Below are 26,384 nucleotides of genomic sequence, written 5' to 3'. Positions count from 1 at the left end.
TCTTTTCATTAGCTAATTTTACTTTACAAATATGCTTATTGAGTACGTTTTATTATCTGGAAATGTCACGGTAAGTCTCGTATCTGCCCGGGAAACGTTCATATTATTGCGAGAAATCCTCAGTCTTCCGCAATTTACAGTTGTAAGCTTTTATTAACTTATCAAATACTTTGACGTCTTCTTTTTCAGTAATATAGAAATTATCTTGAATTCCTGAATGCATTACGTGACGTTCGTAGTTAAAATTATATAAAAGAATAGATTAATTAAATAAGGAACAATTATAATTTCTGAGTCCAGAGTCACGAGTATATAAATTTAATTATCTTTTATTCCGCACACTTTGCTGTTGAATTTTAATTTGCGTACCCGTAAAACTTAAATATAATCCCGTACTTCCTAAATATCTGCTTAAGAAGTGAAAATCACATATTGTAACTCTTTTAGAATAGAATTCTAGAAAAAGAAAGAGAATACGTACGTGGACTTAGAGTGGCTGGCAATGCCAAAGCATGGGAAGCCATTCTGGACGTGAGCTCGATCAACTCGCTTGTTATTTTATCAAAATCGTCCGTCTCCATTGGAAGTTGTTTTATAATGTCCTCGGTGCTGAATATGTTATCCAGATACGTGTATTCCCTCTGTACCACCAGTACCATCTCCAGAACTTCACCGACCATCGACAGTGTCCTCTCCCAATAGTCAACTTCCTGCGCGAACGGCTCGACGAACCTGAGACAATTTTATTTGATCAGAAACGCGAAAAGTAGCTCAGCAAATCCATACCTCGTCGCCTTCATTGATGACAGTTGCACCTGATGGTCCTCCAACGTTTGCATCACGTCGTCTACAGCCTTCAGTCGGTATATCCCTCTACCTTTGTACGGAATCATCGTAATCGGCATTTTTTCCCAGGTATCCTTGATGCGTTGGAGTCCCTAGAAGATCAATAAGCAACTTAAGTTTGTCTAACATTGCGTGAAATATCACGTCATTGCGCATTCTTGCCCTTGTCGACTCACAACTTCGATGGCGAGCTCCATCGTGGCCGCGTTCGAGATTTCGTTAATCTCCTGCGCGAACTTATGCATCTGCATTCTGGCCATCGCGTCCAAGGTGAAGTCTTCCGACATCTCGTCGAAGTCTAGATTCATCGCGTCCTTCACTCGCTTCCAATGCCTCGGTCTCATCGCCGGATTCTTCAGATCCGTGATGAGCGGCAAGGTACGTCGGAACTTGTCGACTCTTGACCTGCCACATGCATGAGTATGTTCTTTCAAGAATACACAAGTGTTAGATTGTAATACTTTAAAGAGAGATAATTGCATCTAAATTAAATCTAATAATTAATAAATTACAATATTTGTCGATCCGACTGTACGATTATACATATACTACACGTAATTCTGTACATCCAAAATTTAAAAAGAAACAGAAGCTTGTATTTTCTTTTTCTATATGAAAAATGCTTTTCTTCCGTACATAACATGTACGGCGAGTCCCTCGCACATGTTTCTCCTTTGTTTTTCTTCGTTTGCAAAAATATGTTGAGTAGCAGCGGAAAGTTACACAGCCATTTATGGTATATATGCACTTCGTTAGTTTCAGAAAGTATCGCCGAAAGGACGAGCACAAATATGCCTGGTAGTTTACCATAAGCCACGTGCTTTCGCAGTGCGCAGGTTAATAAATGCCAGCATGTAATATGTGGTATTAAGCGTCTACTCTGTCCTTCGCATTACTTCTTGCGAAGTACCGTGCTCCTGCGCTGCGAGTGCACATTGTTCCGCGCAAAACAAAACCAAAAGACAAGAACGCGCGATTATTCTCGTCGGTGTTGCGTCATCGTTGCGCATACATCATCCGCTATTTGTGCAGCGCACGTATTTATCTATTCCCAAATTGCGGAAGCTTTTGTATCCTCCATTTTTTATGCCACAAAAAGTTCGTAGAAAAAGGATTAGTCCGTTCGGCGCAACGTTCGATATCCGACGTTGCCACCGAGCCACGTACGTTTCAATCATCAACAATTACTGTCGATTACGTTCTCGCGCGCGATCTCTTTCATCCTGCTGTCGTTCGGGAAAACGGCTATCCGTCATTATCGGGCGCAGTTTATTACCTGGCCGGCTGGTTTCCAGTTTTCGCGCGCGATAAATTGACATCCTGTTAAAGGATCGCTCGCGAAACACTATTTTGCGATTCGTGAAAAATGCTCGCGGCGCGAGGTCGGCACGTATTTACCGCGCGCTCGTGAAAATTGGATTACAACTGGGTCGCACCTGGTATTCTCGACGATCTCCCAATTCTTTTCTTTGAGCTCCCTGCTGAGCTTCGTGAGTTTCCGGAGGAGGAGATTAGCGGTCGTGTCCATCTCCTCGATTTCTATCGTCCAGAAATTTCCGGTTTTGTAGCGCTCCCAGGCGCCGTTCCATTCGTCCGTCAATTGCCAGACCAATTCAATCACGGCCACGTCCTTCGCGAGTAGAAAAGCACCGGGAAGTCGAACAAACAGTCATAGACACTCAAGAGGATAGGATGTACGTGGATGTCGCATTTACCTTCTCGAGTTCCGCGAGCTCTCGGGAGTCGGGGTAATTTATGCCAAAAATCGTTAGCTGCGATTTTAACAGACCTTCTCTGTCTCGCAGAGACTGGATCTCCTTCCAGAAAACGGCCAACCAGTTCAAAGCGTCTGCGACAAAGGTAATACAATACTGTGATAATAATTGTATTGTATAATAAATAATCAAATAAAATCACATTCAGAATAAAAGATTAATTTCCCACACATTAGATATTTAATATCCGAATATATTGATATGAACATAATATATGTTATGATACTCCACAATAACGCATGTTAACACGAACAAGGCTCATGTAAAAAACACCGTGCAATATCGACGAACATATTTAAAACAATCAGACGCGATGAATGCGCATGTGAATAAATAGTGTGTTTATAATTTGTAGCAATAAAAGACCTTTCCTCGGATTTTTAGTCTGATTTTTTCAAATCCTCTCACGTTATTGTTAAATTTAATTTAAAGTTTAAAAAATTTAAAAAGCAGATTTTTTCAGCCTCACATTAAAAAGAATTTTCTTTTCTGTTTTTCTAATACTCTATACACTTTAAGGTTTAAATTATCCTCTTTTCTACCTCACTCCAGTTAAGTCGCCGGCGTATCTAGTTTTAATGCTTAAGATGATAAATGTTATTTCATCCGAGTCACATTGTTACGCAAATCCATTACAGATTGTAATATATAGCTCAACGCAAGATGTACACTGCGCTACACTCAGAGGGAGTGCTCGAAAAGATATGGTAGTTGATTTATGTAGCGTCTCGACGCTATCTCACAACGAACGTGAATTTACACATCGGACGGAGAATACGTAAACCAATTTACCCTTTGAATTCCAGTCTGATGTGAAGGGACCGGTATCGTTAAATCTGCGCACTAGTGAAGATGCGTCTTCTTTGAACATTGTTGCGTCGGTGAGCAATATTTGCTTAAACTCTTCCTGCACAAAATTGCGTCGAAATAATGTTAATATTAATAGTTGAAGAGACAACTCAAGTTATTAAATAAATATTTATCTAAGCAATCGTTACATTTTTTATAATGTTGTTCTGTTATTTATGTATAAATATGAGAATAACAGTATTGAATCTCTTCTCGATAGAATCGCATCCAATTTTCTTTAATAACATGAACGAGAAAATAATATTTTGCTCTCTCATTTTACTTAATTCCATAAACGCTCAAATGTTTCCCTTCCATTATGCAAAACTGATTTCCCAAATTATATCAAAATTCCTCAGGTGTAGCAAAGTAGCGTCAAAATTGAGGGACGATTAATTGACATCGCATTTTCTTCGTAGTTAGCGTCGACGTCGGCGCTGACGCGACTCAATTTTTTACTGCAAACTTTCCAAAAGTTTTCTTTTATATGCCCGGGGAATATCGTACCTTTTTTTCGGACAGAGTAACTTCGCACGTGGCAAGTAACTCCAAGTAAGCCGCCCAGGAGCGCTCGATGTCTTTTAATTTCCTCTTGAACTCGAAAGTCAGCGGCACCTCGTATTTCTCTGAAAATAATCGACGGCACGTCCTTTCGGATTTGATTTGCGAATATAATCGTGCGAATGTATTATAAAAAAAAGCCGAAACAATTAATCCGTTCGAAGTTGACTCGCGACTTAAACCGGACGCGACGCGACGTACTCTCGAAAACTTGCGCAATTTAAAGATCATATCTCTCGCGGAACAGCCGCGTTTACAAACTTGTAAATCGTATTGCAGCTCCGTGAACAGTGTTACAGCATAGTACGTTGGATTTTAGAGCAAACTTCGGCGATTTTATGGCGCATCGAACTCCCCTTATTTAGCGCGTAGAAACATTTAGAGGTTTACCCAAAGTTTGGTACTGCTCCTGGATCTTGGGGAACTCTTCTTCCTCTTTCGGAATCTCGGCGGTGAGCCTCTCGAACAATCGCAGCGCGGATTGCATGCTGATGAGATCCGTTGGTTCCTTCGTTATTCTGCAAACGAATGAATTCACGTACGACTCGGTTCGAAATTCAAAAAGGCCCGCGAGCACGGGATTTATGGGAGTAACGCCTCGCGAGCAACGCCTCTCCGATGTTCCGTTCGGCTTGAGGAAATTTACATTAATAATATCGATTGAGAACTGAAAACGAATATATGACCGAGAGATTTGATTGTGCCGCATAGCACGCTTAGAAATAAGACGATCACTTTGTCAAAATTAAATTTCTCTGTGGTACTAAACGCATTTTCCTGCGCTTGGAGAAACAAGCTGCCCGTGCGAATTCCACTAACTTTGTGGAATTTTCAGCGACGTAATGATAAACGTGGTCGATCATCGCGTCGGTCATGCGCAGCAAAAGTGTGGTGAGTTTCTGATGCCAGATTGAACAGTGTTCGATGATGGTGGCTTTCAATCCATCAGAATTTATACTGAGAAAATGCACTGTCGTCATCGTTTCCTGCAGTTGCACGTTATCCACCACATCGAGGTACTTGGTTATATCCGCGTCGAAAGATGCCGCAGTCGGTTTCAGCTTTTCGAATCTGTGATTCATAAATAAATAGTTAAATAACATAAATGAATAAATAAGTGAAATAAATAATTATCTGTAACAGCTTTTCGTAAAATATTGTTCGGGACTCGAACAAGTATTCGAAAATTAAATCAATAATTCATTTCTAAGTTAAAGTTTCGCGTCATTAGCCGTTAAGAATTATTTTTGCGCATTCCCATTTTTGTTTGTTTTTCGATTCCGATTCCGCGTTCTTGCGTGCAATCTACGAAATATTTATAGTTTTCTTCAGTCGAGCGGTGACATCGCTGCAATCCACTGCTCCGAACGATACGTCTAGTGCGCTATGACCGCGAGTGTCAGAAAACTTTGTGCGTAGCCCTCCACTGATTTCGGCTCTTGTTAACAATCATACTATTCATGAATGTGTTCGTTTTTTATGTGAGTGCGTGTGTACCCAAGCCGACCACCAATTCCGCGTTTTCGCACCCTTCCAGTTGTATCGCGGCAAGATATCGGCCGTTCGCGAGCAAGATTTCCGTTTCGTTAGGGTGGAGTGATCTCCGCTTCTCAAGATTTCCGTATCGCGGATCTCGGCAGCAAGCGCCCGGATGGATCAGAAGATTTCGCGTACACACAAAAGAGCGGAGCCTACAGCAAGGTGAGTCCGTTCCCGCTCAAATATAAAATTTATCTATAGATTCTTATAAAGATTATATCGATTATATCGATACAACGTCGTGTATTACCTTTGAATGTACAGATCTTTATTCACCTCCCATATATCTTTGAAAGGCTCCCACGTCTTGAGGTAGCTTTGTATTTGAACGAAACAGTAGCTTACTTCTGTAAATCAGCCAATTTGTAGTTAATATAGAAATTTGTTTATATGCTACTAACGTTGTAGAAATAGAAATTATATTGAGTCAAGAGTGATAAATTTAATACTGATTACTTATTATTATTAGCAAAATATTTCTGTCAAGTTAATACTATATCTAATAATTTCAAAATAGAGACTAATGACATTTTCAATAAATCTAAAATAATATCTGAAGACTGTAAGAATTTAATATTAGTAATAAATTTCCGCTAATTTTAAGTCAATTAGATGTCCAATCCGTCGCACTACATACTAGCTACGTATGCGTGAGTGATTATTGAATTCTCATATATTAATAAAACGTGGAAAATGGCAGAAATGATTGAAGAGAAAATAATCGAGATGCATATCGAAAGTTTCATAATACTACCGTTATTGAGTTTCTGTTGGAGTTCAATCAGCTCGGTGTCCTCCTTATACAATTGTAAAAAAGGGAAGCTCTTATCTCGCATTTTAAACTTCTTGATTAACCGCGTGACGTCTTTGAAAGGTTTCAGTAAACCGTTGGAGATATTTCCTATCATCGTAGCAATCTCCAAAAGATTTGGCACGAACTTTATCTAAATAAATCATTAATTTAATCAGTACTTGCGTTTCCTTTGCATCTTTTTTCATTTTTTTCACAAAGATTTCACTTCGGTAATTCGGACATTCTCTCGTCATCATCAGATCAAAAAACGCTCAATTACCGTTAGTGATCCGCACGAGAACTTTATAGCTTTCGACAGTATACGTAAAGTTACGTGGTATGTTGTACGTGTTATGCATAGTTATGAACATACTTTGTTATCGATAATATCCGCTTGTATTGATACAAGAGGTGACGGTCCTGTCGCGCCGGTGCCATGAAGGGCTTCATACATGATGGTCAAAGAACTCCTCAAACACAACCTCATAGCTTCCTCGATTACCGCGTCGATCCTCATTAAATAATCTTTCCACTCCGTTCGACTCTGAAAACAGCAGTGGAGAAAGAAAATCATTATTATATCAAGAGACACGGTAGTGTCTCGCGCCAAGTATACGCGCAGCGAGACCGCACCGTGACTCTTTTACGCGAAGCGACGCTTTCGCAGACACTCAGTTTATTAGATCTCAATAACCGCTGAACGGATCAACTTCTAAGTAGGCTCAATGGATAGCTTGAGGTCGAATTATATAATAAAAGTGTTTTTATCTTTCTTGTACGTGCCCTACGAGCGGAGATATGGCGATGCAAAGTCTGAAATTGGAAAATTTCATTTAAGAAACGTCGTCGTCGTCATCGTCGTTTGTACAGTTCGTTCTTTTTCGTCGAGATGGCATATGGAATCACAGTTTAAATAAATATTTTTATATGTATTTATTTAATACGTGCTTTGCATTATCAGATTAATTTTGTTTTAAGCAGCTTTTTGAAGAGATTCATTTAATTTAATTATATCACTCTGGTATATGAATTATAATTAATATGATGGAAGATAAAGGCTCAAAAATATCATTCCAGAGATTGTCTGTACAGAGCAAAACCCTGCGATTCTTTGAGACTTTTTGAATTAACCGGGGAGGCACGTGCCCGCAGTAGCAGTCACGTTACGGAGCGACATATCGTAACACGAAACCACCATAAGTACACTCGTTGCTTAGCCGACTTTAGTTGCATGAAAATTACTTTGTGTGGCCTGCGGGTATGCAACGTACGCGTTTCCTTTGCAAGTATTCTTTCACTGTAGTTATTTGATCATTTTCACGTTTGTATAGACTTTACGGAAACTGACATAACTCGTCAAAAATTTGCCGCAAGCCAGCGAACCGAGTCTCGGCGGCGTGGGCGTTCTCTTACCGAGGTTCGCACAAAAAAATGACGTAACACGCCACAAAGTCCTGAAAATGATTTAGTAGCGAGTTTGTTGGAAACTCTTTACAGTTGCGTTAAGTAAACCGTACCTCGGCAATCACATGCTTGAAGCCTTCGTAGATGCCCAAGGTGTACAGAAATATGGTATTCAGTCTCCGAGCGATACTTTGGAACGTCTCGTCCCTAAAACGTGAGGGAGGTCCAAGTGGCGCGCGTTCTCCGAGCGTTAAGTTTTAGTCACGCGTCTGGATTTTAGTCGCGAGCAACGCGAAATGGAAATTCTACCTCACGTGCAGCATCTCCTCCTCCAGCACGGGCAGTGTGTACGTGTAATTAACTCGTATCTTGATCATAGGAGTGTCGCATATGCTCTCGCAGATTCTTACGATCTCGGCGTTCGAGTTCTTGTAAGCGTCGATGAACTCCTGGAACTAATGGTAACAAATCATTTAACGCTTGCGATTCTATCTCATAGAAAAACGCATTGATAAAATTATCGCTGCGTCCCATACTTGAAATTCCACCACGTTGCGTGAAAAGGGAAAAGGAACATCGCAAGGAAAAAATAATCTCCTCGCAAGATATAGAATAAATTTGCTGTCTTTTTTTTCGTGTAGATACAAAGACGAAGAAGGGAGTATAAAGGCGAGATACAAGAATATCTTGCTTAATGCTATCGAGCTCGATATCACGTTCCCATACACGCGCGCATATCTACCGCACCATAATTATTCCGTTTCTGCATTATACGGGGTCCGTAATTAATTGTTCAAACGCGGACGGACAGCGAGCGGACTTCTCTCTCTTCGCCGGACAGTTTAAAATTAAATTTTACCGCGAGGCACCGTACATATTGCATGAATTTATACGGACTTCGCACGTGCCGCCGAGGTAAGAGAGTCTAGGCGTACATTGGCCGTCTCGTTGAAACAATCCTCGATGTATGCGTCAACGTAATCCGTGCTCCACGTCAGCTTGGTTAAGCCGGGATTGATCTTTCGGTCGAGCTGCCGAATTAATTCGCGAAACAGCGCACGTTCCACCAGTGACAATGCTGAAAAATACAAGTTCTCGCTACGTTGCAAGAATATATCCACGCGGGATCGTCGCGTGTGACTGCAAATAGGAAGAACATCGCTCGCATCGCGCGCGAGAAGCATTACGAACACGTGCGCGCCGTTTCAATCGTCATCATGATATTTGCATAATGATTTTTACATTTTTCGAAGCGGTTTTCCAACGCAGCTCGAGAGAGAAAAAAGCAGAAAGATTTAGGTGAACCGCCGCGCGGATATTTAAACTATTAAGTCGGTGCACAAATTCTTGTTGAATTGATGAATAAATCGCCTCGAAAGATGACTTCTTCTTTCGACGTGATACTCGCATGCTGCCGGAGAAATGAGAATAAGTAGAAAATGATGGAAGATACTTTGATTGATTTATACTGTATCGATTGTTTCATTTCAATAAAGAAAAATTGCAAAATCGGCAAGAACTTATGCACCGACCTAATATTATAAATTACGAAACGCAACGTTGTAACACGTGCTAGAGTTCGCGGGAGAAATGACAATGAGTTGTGAGAATTCCTCGACGGACATAATTTCTCCGAATTATTTTGAAGAATCTTCCGAATCATCATTTCTATTTTTTTTAATTTGGCAAACACGGGGAACGGACCTTCGACAATCTTGTTGTACGCCAGCGTGACGGCGAGGACACTTTCGTGTATGAAGTGCAATGCGTCCCACTTGTCGCATATCAGTTGTACGTGCACGGGTATGTTGAATCTCAGGCTGATCCAATGGGAACACTCGCGGCAGAGATTCAAGATATTAGGGTCGATATTGCACTCGAGCAGGCCGGATTTGCTATCGCTCCGCCGCATCAGGAAACGATCGAGTCGTGCGCGCAGGTTTTCGCCGACCTCGTGCAACCATTTCGTGTATAGATCCCTCACGGAGTCCTCGATCGAGCTGATCACGATGTCTTGCTGATGATAGACCTTCTGGCTCTTGCCGCAATACGGCATCCACGCGGCCTCCTCCAGCATCTTCCGCGTCGATAACAGACGGTCACCTTTCAAACGAAGATTCAACGCTCGGCCGGCGTAGTATGGAGTAATCGACGAGTACTCTTCTCTCTCGTTCAGAACCTCCTGTTTTGTCCGTTGAATATCGTCGGCGAAGATCTGCCATATCTGAGCGGAAAATATTGATATGCCAGTAACTAGTTATATTTATTATTATATTTTATTATCACGTAACTCGCATATAATTTTTATACAATTTTTAGCCACTTAATCTTATGTCTCAAAGCAAAATAAAAAAACTGTTCTAAATAAAATTGATAATAATTTTTGTTGGAAACAATTCGTGTCCATTGGTAATTTATTCTTACGTATGCATTCTTGTTGTCAAACAGCGACTTTAAATTCTCGCGATTCAAGTAATTGTAGAAGCTCTGTAAGTCTTCTATCCCCTCTTGAACGTTATTAACGCCCCTAAAGACGGTGGCTATTAAGTTTTCGATCATTATCTCTAAGTCCCTCATTTCAGTATGAAATACGATCATATCATCGTTCCACGTGGATTCGTGAACAGAGAAGATCTTGTCCGAGTTCGCCTTGACTTTGCGCAAAGCCTCGTGAAAAAGTCTCTCGATCTTTTGGCACACCCTTTCGTATTCCTCACCGTTCGTACCACTAAATTTAGGACTCGAAATCTCGGCAGTCTCATCCAATCTGCGTTAGAAAGTTTGCTTTTATCGCGTTGTAAGTAGAACTTGCAAATACTGCCGTATAAATTAATAACCGCAAATGTTAGTTTCTGGAATATTTCTAATTACGAGAGTTTATACGAGAAAGTTTGAAACACAAACATCGACGTGAATGTAGTGACAAAGCAGCTATCTAATGGTATGCACATGTGGATGCGTGGTATCTTTATAAATATTATATGTGAAAATAAAAAAGGTCTATTTATTTAAATGTACCTTTCAATAAAACATTTTTAAATTGAGCTATTCTCTGTGCAAAATAATTTTAATGGAGTTGTATAGATAATAGTAAAAAAACTGATATCGCGCGTTGTAGTGCATTTATCATTGCTTGCACGCTCTGCTGTATCATACTCGAACCTTGCAAAATCAATCATTGCTTGACAAATCTCGATCATATCCTGACACCTGCCGATGAAAACGTCGACGTAACGAAATATGCTTCCCGCATCTAAGTCCCAAAGGTGGTACGTGAGATTGATGTGCGCGTTCGCGATCTGGAAATTATAAAAAAAAGATAAAATAAAAAATATATATAATATTTCCTTAAACATAAATAGTTATATCAGATTGTTATCAAAAATACAAATTAAAATTCCATTATCATTCCTACACAAAGCTTTTTCCGCTCTCAGAAGGAAGCAAGATAGAAATACAACAAAACGGATTACTTACAGCACTCTGCTTATAAAAATAGGAAAAATATATCCCATCACTCTATCGTCTAAATTAGTTTTGCTTACATAATATATTCCAGGAAGATTCGCTAAGAGAGAATAGTGCCGCAACCAGGAAAAAAGCCAGATGAAGGACCTGCAGGAATATGCGAACCGTAAAACGGTGTATAAAACGCGACTACACAGATTTTTGCGAGAGTTTGTCGAGAAAGCAGTCATCTATCCCTTCGGGCACAGGGCGCGTTAACCCCTAGCACAACTCGAGAACGAGTAGTCAAGGGAACCGGCGCGTCACACCGTTTCCCAATTCCCACCTCTATTCTGGCTTATCTGCCCACGGGAAAAGCGTAAGTAAGCGGCATTATATCGCGACCTCCACTTAAAGTGAAAGCCTCTTTTCAAGCTTCGGTGTTCTATACTTTTAAGAAGCGTCTTTCCGGCCGAGCGGAGTGTCGCTATTTCGTCTCGAAATTACTTTTATTAGCTGTCGCTGCGAAAACGACGTTTTATTGCGGCTACTTAGATCCGTAGAAAATTATTCCGCGAAGATGATCAAGCTTTCGCCGGCTGACATTCCGGATTATCATTCCTAATCATAATTACGCCTGTGGAAACCGAAATCACTTTGTAACTTCCGCATTAACGGAGAAATTCATCCCCGCGTTGTCCAACAAGGGGTCTAAGTAGCTAAAGTACCTGTGCACACATAATTTAATGGGAGTTTAACTCACCGGCTGGAAGGTGAATTTGCAGACAGCATAAAGCACCATGTTTTATACGCTCTTCGTGTGTACATTCACAAACCGGCTTTTGAGCTTACGAGTACTTTAGAGAGAAACGTACTTTTACTTATTAATTACTAAAATAAATGTATGCAAAGTTTCGAAAGCTTCATGAATATATTTCATTACTATGATTGCATCTGCGGTGCAAAGTCCAACTGATAAAATTAATGAAAGCTATAATTGAGATGAAATTACAATAAAGAATACAAAGAGAGAAAGAGAGAGAGAGGGGGGAGAGGGAAGCAAAACGTGATGCTTTATTCTTTATTACTTTGTTTCAAAAAAATTCTCGATTGACGTTTCTGTAATCTCTTTTTACTTTTTTATCTATAAAATACTTTGTCAAAACGGCAGAAGAGTTATATTACGCAAATGCAAAAATAAAAACTACGACTCACCTCATGGTACACGGTCTTATAATCCTCGCACAGTTTGATACACTCGTCAAACATCTTCATGCTCTTCCTGGTCTTGCCCGCGAATACATCCTCGAGATCGATAAAGTCTTTGCACATGACGACGACCTGGTTGCTGAGAGCACTGAAAAGATTGCTTATCCGCTCGCGTGTATTATAGTAGGGCGAGTTGAGCCAAATCGTCCTGAAGAGATGAATCATTTTTGGCAGACATCGACCGATGCTCGCGGGGTCGGTGCAGGCCTTCAGCTCGTTGCAAGTGTCCTTCAGGATGCCCAGGAACTCGATGTTCGACTTTGCCTCCACTGTGCCATGCTCGATCTCTTCCCGCAACACCAGAAACTGACGCACGTAAGTGAACTGCGCGGCCAGCAGTACATCGATAATGAGCGCGACCGTGTTCTTGTGCAGCTGGTAACTCAAACTGCACAGGTTGTCATCTAACAAAGAGGTATCGCATGTCGGAAAGCCAAAGTAACAATTGGATCTACCAAAATGTTCCGTCTAAAGAGCTCTAAATTAAATTCTCCTATTTCCGGACTATATAAGCGAAACATTCTCACGTGTAACGTGGGATATCTATCTCGCTATTATATGAATCCACGTTACACGAACCACGTTATAGGAAGTTTACGTTGTACGAGGATGAGATGTAAACGTGATCTCGCATCTGCAGGCGCCACAGGAGCACCGAGTATGAATCGGAAAATTGCAAAATGATATCATCAGTTTCCGTGGAAATATATCTGCCGGTTACGCGCGCGTGACAAAAGGATTCCCCGCTGAAACGTCGCATTAAAGGAAACTTTCGTCCTCTCGAAGAAATCGCCGGACATACATTATCGGGAAACGATTCTACCCGCGCGCAGCCCGTCCCTCCTTCTTTCGGGGTGTAAGCACTTACATCGGTAAATCCAGAAGTCATATTCGTCGTCGAGGCACAGTAACTCGCGCGGAGTCGCCTGTTCCTGGTCGGCGAGGGCCAGTTTGATTTGGGTGTTCCAACGGGCCACCACACCCTCGAGCCTCTTCACCAACTCCTTATCGGCGCTACCCTCCTCCGTGGTGAACTCCCTAGTCTCCAACGGTACATATATCACGGTTAAGCCCAGCATTTTGTACGTGAGGTCCGTTAAATTGCACAGGAAGGTGTCCAGTTGGGTGCAGAAGTCCGCTTTCACACATGTGTTTCGGCGCGGCGATTAAGGAAAAGAAAATCCAGGAACGTGGTACGACACCCCGAGGTGACTCGTTATCGTTCCTCCCGATACCACCATTTTTTATACCGTTCAACCTGTCCCGACGTCTATCACGTAGAATTGTAGCCTCGTATCCTGCACGCTACACGTCCGCTGATGGAGATTTATTGAACTCGATTGCTCCCGCTGTGTATCGGAATGATCGACTACATCGTCATTGTCGCATCAGTTCACCGTCGAAGCGAATAAACGCACGTTTTGACGAGTAAAAAAATTCGATTGAAGAAATCAAACTGTTACTGATTCCATCGAAACTTTATAGATTCCGTACAAAATACGACGCTCTTAAATTTCGCTCGCCAAGTGTATTATTATATCTATTATTTAAGAACGCGTCACGCGCGGTTGCGGAGCGAAAAGTCCCTTACGAGATCGCGTCGCGCCGAGATGAATCGGAAGATGAAAAACGCGACGCGTACTCGCGGGACGGGGATAGGCGTCCTGACACAATTAGCAAAAGCGACGCTTTGATCCGGTTAAAATCCGCTCAGGATCCATTAGAAATAATGAAGTGGCTCCCGTCCGAATGCAATGCAATCATTTCTAACTCGACAGTGGAGTAATCCCGTTCACGTACGTGGGCAAACATCGACGCTGGATTTACCGGCGGCGGTGAGTTGTGCAGTGCATTTAGCCGAAAATTATGGTAATAATAACTTCGCGCAATTCCCCGGTGTCCTCACTTTCCCGCCTAACCCCTCTCCTCTCCTCCTCCTTCTCTTCCACCCCGCAAGAGACGGGAGACGGAACTTTGTGTCGTGCATTGCGGTAACGGGATTGCAGTGCTAAAGTTGGAAATTCAGTTGGTAATGTCATCACGTTAGATTGTTATGACCTTAAGCCGGAGCGCAACTGTGGACGATCGCGATGATCGCCCTTGGCATTGTGATGGTCCTGGTACATCGTGGTACCTTTATCACTGCTACTGTCGATTGCAGCTACGTGCGCTCGTCGATGCACGATTATTAGCTTGGTGGTAGCTAACGCGATCGGCACCCTTCGGGTTACAGGCGGACTGTTCACAAGATGCGCATTGACTAATCGAAAGATGATCATCTCAACCGTTGCCACAACGTGATCATTAGAAGGATTGAATCGAAACAGATACAATGCTCCTGGAAAAAAAGAACATTATTCGTGTTACTCGGCGGAAGAAAAGATTGATCCGCGCAATACAGTTGACGAAATATCCGAAAATCCAGTAGCCTCGATTGGATTGAGATTGCTTCGCGAAAATCGATCGAAAATCGTATATCAGGACAGTTGTATATATATGTACATGTATATTGGATTGAATAACGGATTCAGGGTGGCAGCGAGTAAAACGTACGATGTCTCCCCCGGGTGTCCTTCAGTCGGTGAGTTTTTTAAGCGTACATTTAAATCCGCGGAAAACTTTAAATCACCGCCGACTGCAAAATCAACTGGTCGCGTGCGAGCGCGCAGGCCGGGCGGGATTTGAAAGTTAAACAGAATTTACATCGCGGGGCGAGGCAGTGCCTCAAGTGGGTCACTCGGGGAGCCGCGAGAGGACCGACGGGATATCGCGTCCGGACCCAATTAAAGTTCCGCAACTCGCGATCTGTACACGTACATTATTTGCTGAAACGAAACAAAAAAAAAGAGGGAGAAAGACGGAAAGGAGAGGAGAGGAGCGAAAAAATGAGAAAACTTTGCGGATCTCCTCGGTTGGCCTACCGTTGTACGACCGATCCTACTATCCTCCCCTGCGTTGCGCGAAATCGTACCGCTCGGCAAAACTTGCCGCGTTAGTGATGTAAATTAATTAGTTCGACGATGATAAACGGGAAGAGAGACGGAGAGACGAAGGATACTGTCGGGCCAGGTCTCGATGGTGAAGAAGATCGGCGCGAGCACGTTCTGCATGACGCCCAGTATGTGACTCTCCACCTTGTCGTTCATCGACCCAAAGAGAATGCGCTCACGAAAGTCCTCCGGGTAGAGAATCTCGTTGGGTTGTCTTACGAAGTAGGTTAGCTCGTGCACGGGCACGGTCGGAAATGAAAATTCTATGGTCAGGCTGCCGTTCACGCGATAGATGCTGAGCACCGGAATGCTCGGGTCGTGGAAAAACTCGCTGATAAATATGTCACACCTCCTCGTCCAATCGCTGTCCGTCAGACCGCTCAGCGTCGTCATGTCCTTAACGCACTGAATCTGGAAAGAGACATCAGATTTTTCTGGATTCCCGCGTTGATTTTGCTCAAAGCATCATCGTGTTTTATTTCTGTCACACAAAATATATCATTTAATCTCGAAGCTGCAGGATTTCTTTACAGTGAAAAGCGATTATCCATCTAAAACACTGTTTACCAGTTAATTTAATTATTACCTGGTAATAATTATATCTTAAATATAACATAATTACAAGTATGAAATATTAATTAATTATGAAACAATACTCGCTACGCCTCTTACCGCGCGCTTACCAATTCATTAAGCTCCTCTGTGCTGTAAATCGGCCTCAGCTCATCGTCTTCATACTCTTCGTATTCCTCTGCAAAAATATCCACCCCTTCCTTATAATGTTGCTCGTAAATTGTGACGAATGCCGCGACAACGACAGACGGCGGATTCCGAAAAGGAGATTCGACATCATATGCGTGCCGCACGCAACGCGCGCACGTTTCGCTGAAAAGCGAACAACGTCCCCCACGTAACTAATAAGGAAACGAGATTCCGAAAGAGGAAACAGAGAGTTCTGCGAGACGCCGCTGGTCGTTCGTTAGTCGTCAATTGGAACGGCGCGATGGATCCTAAATCCGCCAACCGGCTTAAATAGGAGACATTCGTTCTAAGGGTCCCTCGTTCGTCCCAATATCATTCCTCAGGGCCCTCAGTCTCGTCGCAGGACCCCATCCCGGGCGATCGCTGCCGCCCATTCGCCAACCGTGCCGTTCCTCCGGGCGATCTAATAGGAACTATAAATCGCGAGGAGCTAGTAAATCGACGGAAGAGGAAACACGTCGCGTCTCGTGATCGAGACGCTACCACGTAAGCCACGTCGGGGCGATTTATCCCGCTATGATGGCGGACATTATGCAGATACGACGACGTCTTCTTTCGCAACGTCTTCCGCCGCGACTTATCAGAGTCTCTCGCGCGTGTATCTCGCGCCGACTGTCGCTGCTGGCGAAATTATCAATCGCGGAGGATGTAATCGCGGATACAGTCGTCTTTTAAGTCTTCGCGGTTCCTCTTTCCGACGTAACATGGCTTCGCTCCCGGAGCCACTGCTCTGATACAAGTAATTGAATCTGCACGATCAATTAATACGAGATTAAATATAGAGATGCGTTTTATTGCAGCCGATCGTCTCGCAACGTAACACAACGTTGATTGTTCGCGGATTCGTGGATTCGATCGCTCGTTCCTCCGCAGCTCCGTATTGTTCCCGGCGAAGAAGAGATTCCGGATAATAACCAGTTAGTTCGCGTTGGATAGACGCGTTGGGTAACCTGCAAATACAGGGTGTCCCGGGTTTTAATCGATAAACTGCGGGAGCATATTCTACTAGTGGAAATAAGAAAAAATTCTTATATCGAGTTTGCTTAGAAATGCTTTATTACAAAGTTATAAACCAATATTGAAAAGAAATATGAGATAAGTAACAACGGAACATAGTGTAGAATTTGGAAGGTCGAAGATGTTTATGTTACGTGTATTCACATGTATTCATGTTCACTATGTTCAAACGATTCAGTATGATTGTTACTTTCACAACAGTAGCTGTTAGATTTCAATCGTCGTGTGAACTAGCAATTACTATCAGAATGCCAAAAGTGTTTTCAAATGAGGAATACACTGATATTCATTTCGTGTACGGATTCTGTGACGGAAATGCACGAGCTGCCGTACGAGAGTATCAACGTAGATTTCCTAACAGGAGAGTACCAGATAGATTTAAAGCAACGAATTACTAATTCAGTTACTGAGATGCAAGAAAATTTTCAGGAATGTCGTACTGTAACAAATTCTGTACTACGTCGATGTCTAGCTTGTATCGATGTGCAAGGACAACATTTTGAAATGCGTCACTAAATCATTGCGTAGATAATTTTTATTTTTGTGAAAAAATCCGTTGTTACTTATCTCATATTTCTTTTCAATATTGGTTTATAACTTTGTAATAAAGCATTTCTAAGCAAACTCGATATAAGAATTTTTTTTTATTTCCACTAGTAGAATATGCTCCCGCAGTTTGTCGGTTAAAACCCGGGACACCCTGTATAGATTATCGGTTTATCTAGTTCAGCTACTTTCGGACCGGGCAAGTACGGAGAACTCGCGGCGGACGACGAATTGGGTTCATTTTCCAGCGCGCAGTGCCAGGAACCGCGATCGGGGTCGAAGGGTAAATTGCCATAATCCCGGGGACAAATTAGGAAACGGGCAACAGCGCGCGGAATCTGCGAATGACCGATTAATCGCTGCAAGTGGCTGGCTTACACGCGATGTATCATAATTATTGAAATAGAGAATCGGTTTGTTAATACCGAGTACACTCTCGGTGCGTATGCGCGTGCGCTCGCGCAATCGTACATCTGTTATGCAATATATCTATTTCGTCTTCAAAGCTATCGAATTTATGGTTACCGAGTGCACTCGCGGGGGTGCATACAAAGCAGCGATTGCAATTGCAAATTGGACGCGGCTATCGTCGAATTCGTGCTCAAATTCGAGCGAGTCGCTGTCGAGCGGACTTGCTTCAAATTATCCGTATTATGGTTAATGCGATCGTTATTATTGCTGCGTTGTTAATATTTGCACAAGTATCGCGGAAATTACGACTGCGGCAAAAGCGATCGCGCTCTCGCGCGCGCAAACGAGGAAATAAACTAAATAAATTCGTCCTGCTTAATTAATCAGCACTGGGCGCGCGCAAGTACACCGTATAATGGAGTATTCAAAAATTTATCAGTCGCATCGCGCGCGCGTATCAATCACACGAATATCGCGGATATCGGCGGTAACGAGACACGCACGTCGGAATCTGACATGTATCGCGGTAAAAAATGAACATTGAAACAAACCGTGTAACGATCGCGCTGTCGAGAATCACGCGGAAAGCGAAAGCGAGCCCTTAAACATCCCCTCACGAACGCTGCTCGTGTCATGATCGATTCCTTTGGATTTAACGGGGTATTAGGGGAGAGAAACCCGCGCGACGGAGTCGTACGAAACAGAAGTTGAAACGATGGGCTCGAAGGTGTCGAAAATAAAACGGGCGGGACGAGGGGAGGTGGGCGAGAGCCAGAAAAGCAGGAGGGAAAGGAGCGGAAAATCGGCAGCGTGGAAACGGGGGAAGAAGTGGGCGCGCGTTTAATATTTTTCTCGTAAATCTTACCGTGCCTTTCCGCTTCATCGCTGGACTCGGCGTCCAAGTACTCTCGGTGCGGCTCCGGGGGCGGCTTATCTTTAACTTTATTTCTCCGTCTTTGCATTTTATTGACGGGGTGGTCTGCCGGCGTCGTCACCTCTCTCGCGAGCGAGAGCCCGTGCAGCTGATTTATGCGCCCGGTCCGACTGTTACGGCACCGAATCTTTCAGCGTTTTCGCCGTAGATATCCTGAAGTACTCACCGTCGCGAAGTTACCCGAGAGTGCGAAAAACTGGTCCCGGCGGCAGATCGGCTTTTGGACTTCGCGATCGTTCGTTGTCGAAGAGGTTCTCAATGCCACGGGAAAAATAAATTCTTGTTCGTAATTGCTGTTTGCAAAGTCGCGTTAAAAACAGACGAGCAGTCATTGCGGAATATTTGCAAAACTGCTTCGTCATTCTTGTGTGCGATGCCAGATTCTATTTTCATCATTTACGTAATTTATAATGATGTAGAGATTGTAGAGCATGAAGGATAATATTCATTGTATGGAAAATGATATTATTATAAATCATACGTTCAGCGTTACGCATTGTACATTGTTAATTACATCTCTATTTGTATTTATAATCATTAAATTATCTCTTCCCATAGATTGAAAGTTTCAGGACAGCGGAAACTTTCCACTTAGTTGATCACATTATGCGTTTTGTGTGAACAAATCGCGGAACTTCCGTTTATTAGGTTCATTATGGCTGCTTATTCGTTAAAATTATGTACATTACCTCGTTTCAAAGCCACTACCTCATTTACGCTAGAGAATAATTACGTCCATTTTGTGTATGAATAATCGTTGCATCCGTTATAAGATTTCGCGATATTAAATGTGTATGAGAAAATGGCACCATAGTATAAAAAAATTTTTTTCGTCCTATTTTGTGTACCGTTTTTCGGCATTAAATAATAAAATGGAAAGTAATAAAATTCCAGCGAGAGAGAGAGAGAGAGAGAGCGCACGCAGAAAGTAATATTAGCTTTAAAAGTGAGTAATTTTTTCATGAGCACACATTTATAATCTGAAAGCTGGTAACGCTTAAATTATCATTGCATGCGTTTTTGCACATGCCAGAATTTCAGGTATATCACTGGTGATGAAGTTTCCGGAATAAATCCGCGAATTGCAATTATCTAAAGTGAAGAGTGGTTCGGGCGTGAAAATACGAGACTCGCTAATTATTAATGCCGTTAATGTTAATTGCTCCCACTGCGAACTCTCGGCTCTTGAATGAATTCACCTTTGCCTGTGCAATGATATTATCCTGTGTTTCTATGATATACGACCGGTTAACGGTTATTCACTTACGCTCGCCATTTCAAGTCAATCGTAAATGTTCTTCGGATAAAGAGGAAAACGTTTGTGGACGGTTCGTGAATACGAGAGAGGAAATCCATAACGGCGACTTCGGTTGTTGGTATTTCCATACGCGTTTCAATACCGCGCAGAATTTTCCGTCTGTTGCTCTCACAAAGCTGTGCTGGATATAAAGGGTGTTTCGGAAAGTATTAATAAAACTTTTGCATATTACTGTTGTGAACTGAACTCTCTCGGCTTAATCGCCTAAAAAACGTTTCCTGACAAATATTTCCGCGGTGCACGCGACAGCCAAACAGAGATGAAACAAGTTTGTACAAGCTATCGTGTTCCACAAAACATAATCTCACAGAAAATTTGTGCCGGAAAGATGAATACTTCCAATTACTTCACAGCGAAATATAAACACATGTACTTCGCGTTTGCAATCCGTTTTATTCCCCGAACAAATTGTGAGACCTCGTTGATCGCTTTTTAACGTGGTCATTTGATGCACGAGCAAAGTATCGTAAAGCATTGGCCGTTCGAGAATGTTGCATTTATCGATGAAATATCCTGATATTTAGCTATGTGTACGTCACGTATACAATATACATCCATACATGGCTCTGCGTGGCTCGCGGAACGTTCATCGCGGGCATCCGTTTAGATCGGACGACCGAAAGGAGAAATTGCACCGGTCGGTTATGGGGGGTAGGGGGAGAGAGGGCGAGAGGTGAGGGACGAAGGGGCAGGTCGATGGAACGAGATTAAAAGAGGCGAAGCTACAAGATTAAAAGGCAAAGCGAGACCTACTCCGAATTGAACGGCGTCGGTTGGCTGCTCGCGGAGACATTTATATTCCCGGGAAATCGTTATTGACCGATCAGCCGAACCCGAACGGCTTTGTCGCACGCGCGCGTCCATTCCTCCCTTTCTTTATTTCGCACGCCCTTCCTTCCTGCCGGAGGAAGGGTGCGAGATAGCGCGTGCACATCGACATCTGTCCCGCCGAAGGGCTCCTTGCAATATCTCCTTGCATTCTCGCGCGCGTATCGCTCGATTGCGAATCGCAATCAGGAATCCGTAATTGTCATCCAAGCGTGGATGTCTGTGGAGATCGACAGCTGCTATTCCGCAGCTTCTCGGTCAACGCGTATTCGCAGTATTTATTGTATTCAACGAGATGAAAGGAAACTGTGGATTCATTGTAAATTAAATGAAAATTCAAGCCTTCGGAGATTAGCCGAATTGGACGGTTGCGGATTGCGTTGGACGGCGCTCCGACCGCGGTTCGATATTTTCGAAATTGAACGAAGGACTCACAATGGGAAGCGTTCCGGCCCTTCGTTCGCAATTTTCCTCGCCAATGGCTCAGCGACCGGTAGTAATAGCTGTCTGAAGTTCCTCCAGAAATATGGGCCGAAATGCCAAAACATACCTATAGACCAAACAGACCGAAAAGCGGAAATTGAGCTAGAGAACGCGAGACGAGTTTTGCTAGGAGGAGCTAGTTATGAAACGCGGTGCATCGAGGACAGCGCGGATCGAGGACTTCCGCGGAGCTTAATCGAGCAAAACGGATACACACGTGCTTAAACGGTGCTTGCCACAAATGTGTTTCGGCGGACGAAGTTTCCGTTATTCTGCTTTCCGCGCTTTAAAATACGGCAAACGTTACAGTACGGAGGAAGACAGCCGCGACAAAGCGCAATCGCAAAAATTTCGTCCGTTGCGGCGTTTCGTTGTTATTCCTTCTCCAATGTTTCGTTGACGGTGAGACAGCCGCAATATATTTGAAAGGGTGAAATCGGGTCGGGTCTGTAACAGCTTTATTCATCAAGAGACACAATAGTGTCTCGCGCGAAGCATGGCTATATGTACGCGAAATATCTCGTTGAGCACACCGTCAATTATGAGATCTCAGTAACGGCTGAACGGATCAAATTCGTAATAAGCTTAATTGATAGCTCACTTTTCCTAACTCAATTGTTTTTATTTTTACTCTTCGTGGTCTACGAGTGGGGACCATATTACGACGTAAAGTCGAAGTATACGAAAATAGCACATTTTTTCTAAATGTTCAGGGTATGTAAGTCCAGGGTCTGTAAGATTTGGGTTTTGAATACTTCAGAGAGACTCAGATTTTAATAAACAACGAAAAAGAAGTTATTAGAAGTATATATATATATACAGGGTGTCCCGGGTTTTAACCGACAAACTGAGGGAGCATATTCTACTAGTGGAAATAAGAAAAAATTCTTATATCGAGTTTGCTTAGAAATGGTTTATTACAAAGTTATAAACCAATATTGAAAAGAAATATGAGATAAGTAACAACGGAACATAGTGTAGAATTTGGAAGGTCGAAGATGTTTATGTTATGTGTATTCACATGTATTCATGTTCACTATGTTGAAACGATTCAGTATGATTGTTATATATATATATATACAGGGTGTCCCGGGTTTTAACCGACAAACTGCGGGAGCATATTCTACTAGTGGAAATAAGAAAAAATTCTTATATATATATATATTAATAATAGGATTACACCTGGCTGAATACTGAAGAGAAAAATCGTGGTAACGAAATTATACAGAAATTCTGATCCGAACTATCTATGAGTTAAATAAATTTCCACCTATCTATTTGTGCTAATCTCAGCTTTCAAAATAGTCTCTCTCTAGTTTCCAACCTGGTATTTCCTTATATAAAGCATTTGGACAAATAAGTCTGTTCACAGCATAAGAATTGTGATCAAATTCGAATTATGTTTTACTTTATGAATTTATGTTTTCGCTTTAGCCTTTCGGCATTGACGATATTAATGATTTTGTTCTTAATATAATATTTATATATATATATATGATATTTCTCACAATACATTCCTCGCAAGAGAGCAGCTGCCGGAAGTATCTCGGATTGGACATGTACTTACTTACGTACTTTATACGCAATTGAATGTATTTTTCGCAAGTCTTAATTGCAATAATAAAAGTTGGAATAATTATTTCTGATCTAGATTGAGTGGATCTTACGAGCTCTGCGACAGATTTGCGGCCGGAGGATTCGGTTCAGACCAAGCAGGATCGGCCTGAAGGTAAACTTTATTTCATATTTTGTATACCTTTTTGTGGTTTTGTGATCTAAACTGCATTGGTTAAATTAAATTAATTCAACCCGAGTCGAAATTTAAGATCTACTATGAACCTCTTACATAGTCATCTGTGCCTCTAATAATGCTCCTTGGCCTACAAGTTCTATCTTGAATTTACTAACGCCTTCTTTTGACCTTTATTAGATCTTGTTGTTCTATACAATTTCTACTTTCGTCCTTACAACTCCTACCTCCTCTTTAGAATCTCTTTTGAACCTCCAAAATGTATCAAAAAATTTTCTACACCAATAAAAATTTAATACAACAATAAGTAATACTCCACAAATTGAGAACAATTTCTATTATTTTAGACTAATGCAATTAATGTTAGAATATAAAATAGGCAGTAATAAATATATTAAAAAATATTTTATTCCAGTTCTTTTTTGTTGATAGGAATTCCTATGTACATTTGATGATCGATCTTCATATATACGCATACACATTTTAAAGATTTAATAGGAATAGCTATAAAATTGTCTGTTTTGTGACATTTTTGTAAAAAAAAAACTAGTATCGACTATATTATAATCGCTACGAACAACGAATGCATCATCGATCGCAATTTGTTGTACAATCGCATAATGTATTTCTCTGTGTTCACATTGACAGAGCTGTTCATTGCAATTCTAATGAACAGTTTTGATAAAGCACTGAATTTCTGCGTAGAGTGTTTGATCTTCATTATTCGCATACTGTACAACAGAAGATTCAGTCTGTAAATGTGCTTTGTACATTTGCGACACATATAAATAGCCATTTTTTAATAATCTATAATACTGCCACAATGAGATATTTTCAATGCGAATTCTTGAATTGTACAATGCAGTACGTGATAATAACGTTTGGTAATCTCCGTAATATCTTATAAGCACCAACACTATAACATTTGAAAATATTTGCTCTATAATTTTTACTTGTTTTCTGTTCAAATAAAATGTATGAATGGGACCTCTAGGCATTTCATCTATTAATCGAATCATTTTTATAAACTCTTCATGAGCCGTCGCAATTTGTGTTTCAATATGCCATGTTCCATGTATTAATTTTAAAAGCTGACCATTTAAATTCTCGTATTCAAAGCAGGAGAAAACTCACAAGGGCCCCATTTTTTTAACGTTATCTGGTAAGTGTAGTAATTGATGGATGCTAATCGAGCAAAACTGCAATCCATATAATTGTTCAAATTCACGTACAAATTTATTTAAAAAATCTCGAGCAACATTTATCATAGGAAACGTGATTTGTTCGGAATTTAGCATTGATATTGCTACTACAAGAAGGAAATAATGATTGAAATAATCTTGTCTTAAAATTCCTTCAAGAACTGGAACAGAATAATGAAACAGCCATGTTTTCAATTCTGATGCTTTCCAATGAAGTAAATCTTGTATACAACGCGGCATACGATGCACATATTTCGGCGGCTTGATTGCCATGAGTCTTCTATTAACGAAATCAATGACAGCATATAACGAAAAAGGAAAGAGTCGAAATTTAATATCGAACCATAGTAATAACATCTTTTTCACGACACCGCCATCGACGCAATGCATTCTATCAATCGCGACTCCTTCGATAAAATCTGGCATAATCTTTGAAAAAGCAGTATGTCCCTTTATACCCATGACAAGATTATCAGGACTTACTCTATTAGCATATTCAATACTTTCATTTAAAGATCTTAATTATAGTTCATTTTCAGCGATAAACATGGACCGAATCTCTTGGAATAATCGCAATATTTTCATCTTTACAATAACATGAAGGACAACCGTAGTCTCCGTTAAATTGAATAAAGTTTAAAAAATCACTTTTGGCTGGTAGATCAGCAGTTCCCATTAACAGTACACCTCTCACAGTTTTTAACTCTATATTATTACCTATTGTTACTTGAACTTGAATACCTTTACTAATTTCTCCTAACGCTTCACGGAACTTATAAATGAAACTATTTGCATTGGGCTTTTTATCTCCGTACCATAAGCCTAAGAGTAATGTATTTTCTCTTTTTTTTCCTCTCATTAAAAGGTAATTCATTGATAGTCAAGTATAAAGGCCACATACTAATTTTTAGGATTTGAAGACAGACACCCCATCGGTGTACCAACTGAAAGAAATATTGTCAGGATTGGCTAGAAATCCATCCATTTTCTGTATAACGATCCATCGTACACATCAGTTTATAGTATCAAAGAAGGACTTAATCACTTATATCTCGAGTACTACATTGGTTCTCCAAACTGAATGAAACTTGCAGGTTTAATGTAGGATAAAAATTTCGACTCGGGAAATTGCAACGTAACACACCGCAAGGATTTAACCCCTTAACGCTCGTTTTTTCGAGAAAAACGGTCCAAAATAATCATTTTGTGATAAATTCCACGACTTAATTGACGAATATTTGCATCGTTTAATAAATAAAATAAATATTAAACCCCAGCAGCACAAATTTTAGAGTCGCCCGAGTGTGACTCGAGCGTGAGCAAATCTGTCAGTTACCCACGCCCGAGTGTGACTCGGGCATGAGCGTTAAGGGGTTAATATTGGAAAGAAAGAAAGAGAGAGAGAAAGAGAGAGAGAGAGAGAGAGAGAAGTGAACGTATAACTATATATGATAGGAACGTGAAACATAAATACGGTGAGCGAGCGATTAGAAAAAGAATGTGCAACCAAACAAACAAGATAAGACGTGTGCACAATACATGTTTACTCTCGTCACATGACAGACAGACAGAGAGAAGACGAATGTGTCTGTCTTTCTCAAGTAGACATGTTGCAACTCCATCTATTGCATCAAGGAACTAATCTTGTACTCTGTTCAGC

The 26,384-nt window shown here is 41.5% G+C and overlaps 1 protein-coding gene across 1 annotated transcript in view; it reads right to left on the bottom strand.

The window, feature by feature from the left end:
* Positions 1 to 19,171, bottom strand: part of LOC105285281 (dynein heavy chain 2, axonemal) — a 43,746-nt gene extending 24,575 nt beyond the window's left edge. Inside the window, exons 1-23 of the mRNA XM_026967986.1 lie at positions 19,075 to 19,171; positions 16,157 to 16,224; positions 15,503 to 15,884; positions 14,618 to 14,821; positions 13,291 to 13,621; positions 12,430 to 12,934; positions 10,807 to 11,114; positions 10,074 to 10,534; positions 9,109 to 10,020; positions 8,661 to 8,953; positions 8,082 to 8,222; positions 6,737 to 6,907; positions 6,325 to 6,514; positions 5,821 to 5,917; positions 4,851 to 5,102; positions 4,422 to 4,549; positions 3,978 to 4,096; positions 3,414 to 3,528; positions 2,562 to 2,731; positions 2,283 to 2,476; positions 1,023 to 1,251; positions 787 to 938; positions 482 to 732 (exon numbers count right to left, since the gene is read on the bottom strand). Of these exons, the coding sequence (XP_026823787.1) occupies positions 482 to 732; positions 787 to 938; positions 1,023 to 1,251; positions 2,283 to 2,476; positions 2,562 to 2,731; positions 3,414 to 3,528; positions 3,978 to 4,096; positions 4,422 to 4,549; positions 4,851 to 5,102; positions 5,821 to 5,917; positions 6,325 to 6,514; positions 6,737 to 6,907; positions 8,082 to 8,222; positions 8,661 to 8,953; positions 9,109 to 10,020; positions 10,074 to 10,534; positions 10,807 to 11,114; positions 12,430 to 12,934; positions 13,291 to 13,621; positions 14,618 to 14,821; positions 15,503 to 15,884; positions 16,157 to 16,224; positions 19,075 to 19,171 (5,770 nt within the window). The remainder of the gene's footprint in view (positions 1 to 481; positions 733 to 786; positions 939 to 1,022; positions 1,252 to 2,282; positions 2,477 to 2,561; positions 2,732 to 3,413; positions 3,529 to 3,977; positions 4,097 to 4,421; positions 4,550 to 4,850; positions 5,103 to 5,820; positions 5,918 to 6,324; positions 6,515 to 6,736; positions 6,908 to 8,081; positions 8,223 to 8,660; positions 8,954 to 9,108; positions 10,021 to 10,073; positions 10,535 to 10,806; positions 11,115 to 12,429; positions 12,935 to 13,290; positions 13,622 to 14,617; positions 14,822 to 15,502; positions 15,885 to 16,156; positions 16,225 to 19,074) is intronic.
* Positions 19,172 to 26,384: the final 7,213 nt, after the last annotated feature.

This window comes from Ooceraea biroi, chromosome 2 (assembly GCF_003672135.1).
Source record: "Ooceraea biroi isolate clonal line C1 chromosome 2, Obir_v5.4, whole genome shotgun sequence".
Taxonomy (NCBI): domain Eukaryota; kingdom Metazoa; phylum Arthropoda; class Insecta; order Hymenoptera; family Formicidae; genus Ooceraea; species Ooceraea biroi.
This window is presented reverse-complemented; position numbering and strand designations above follow the sequence as displayed.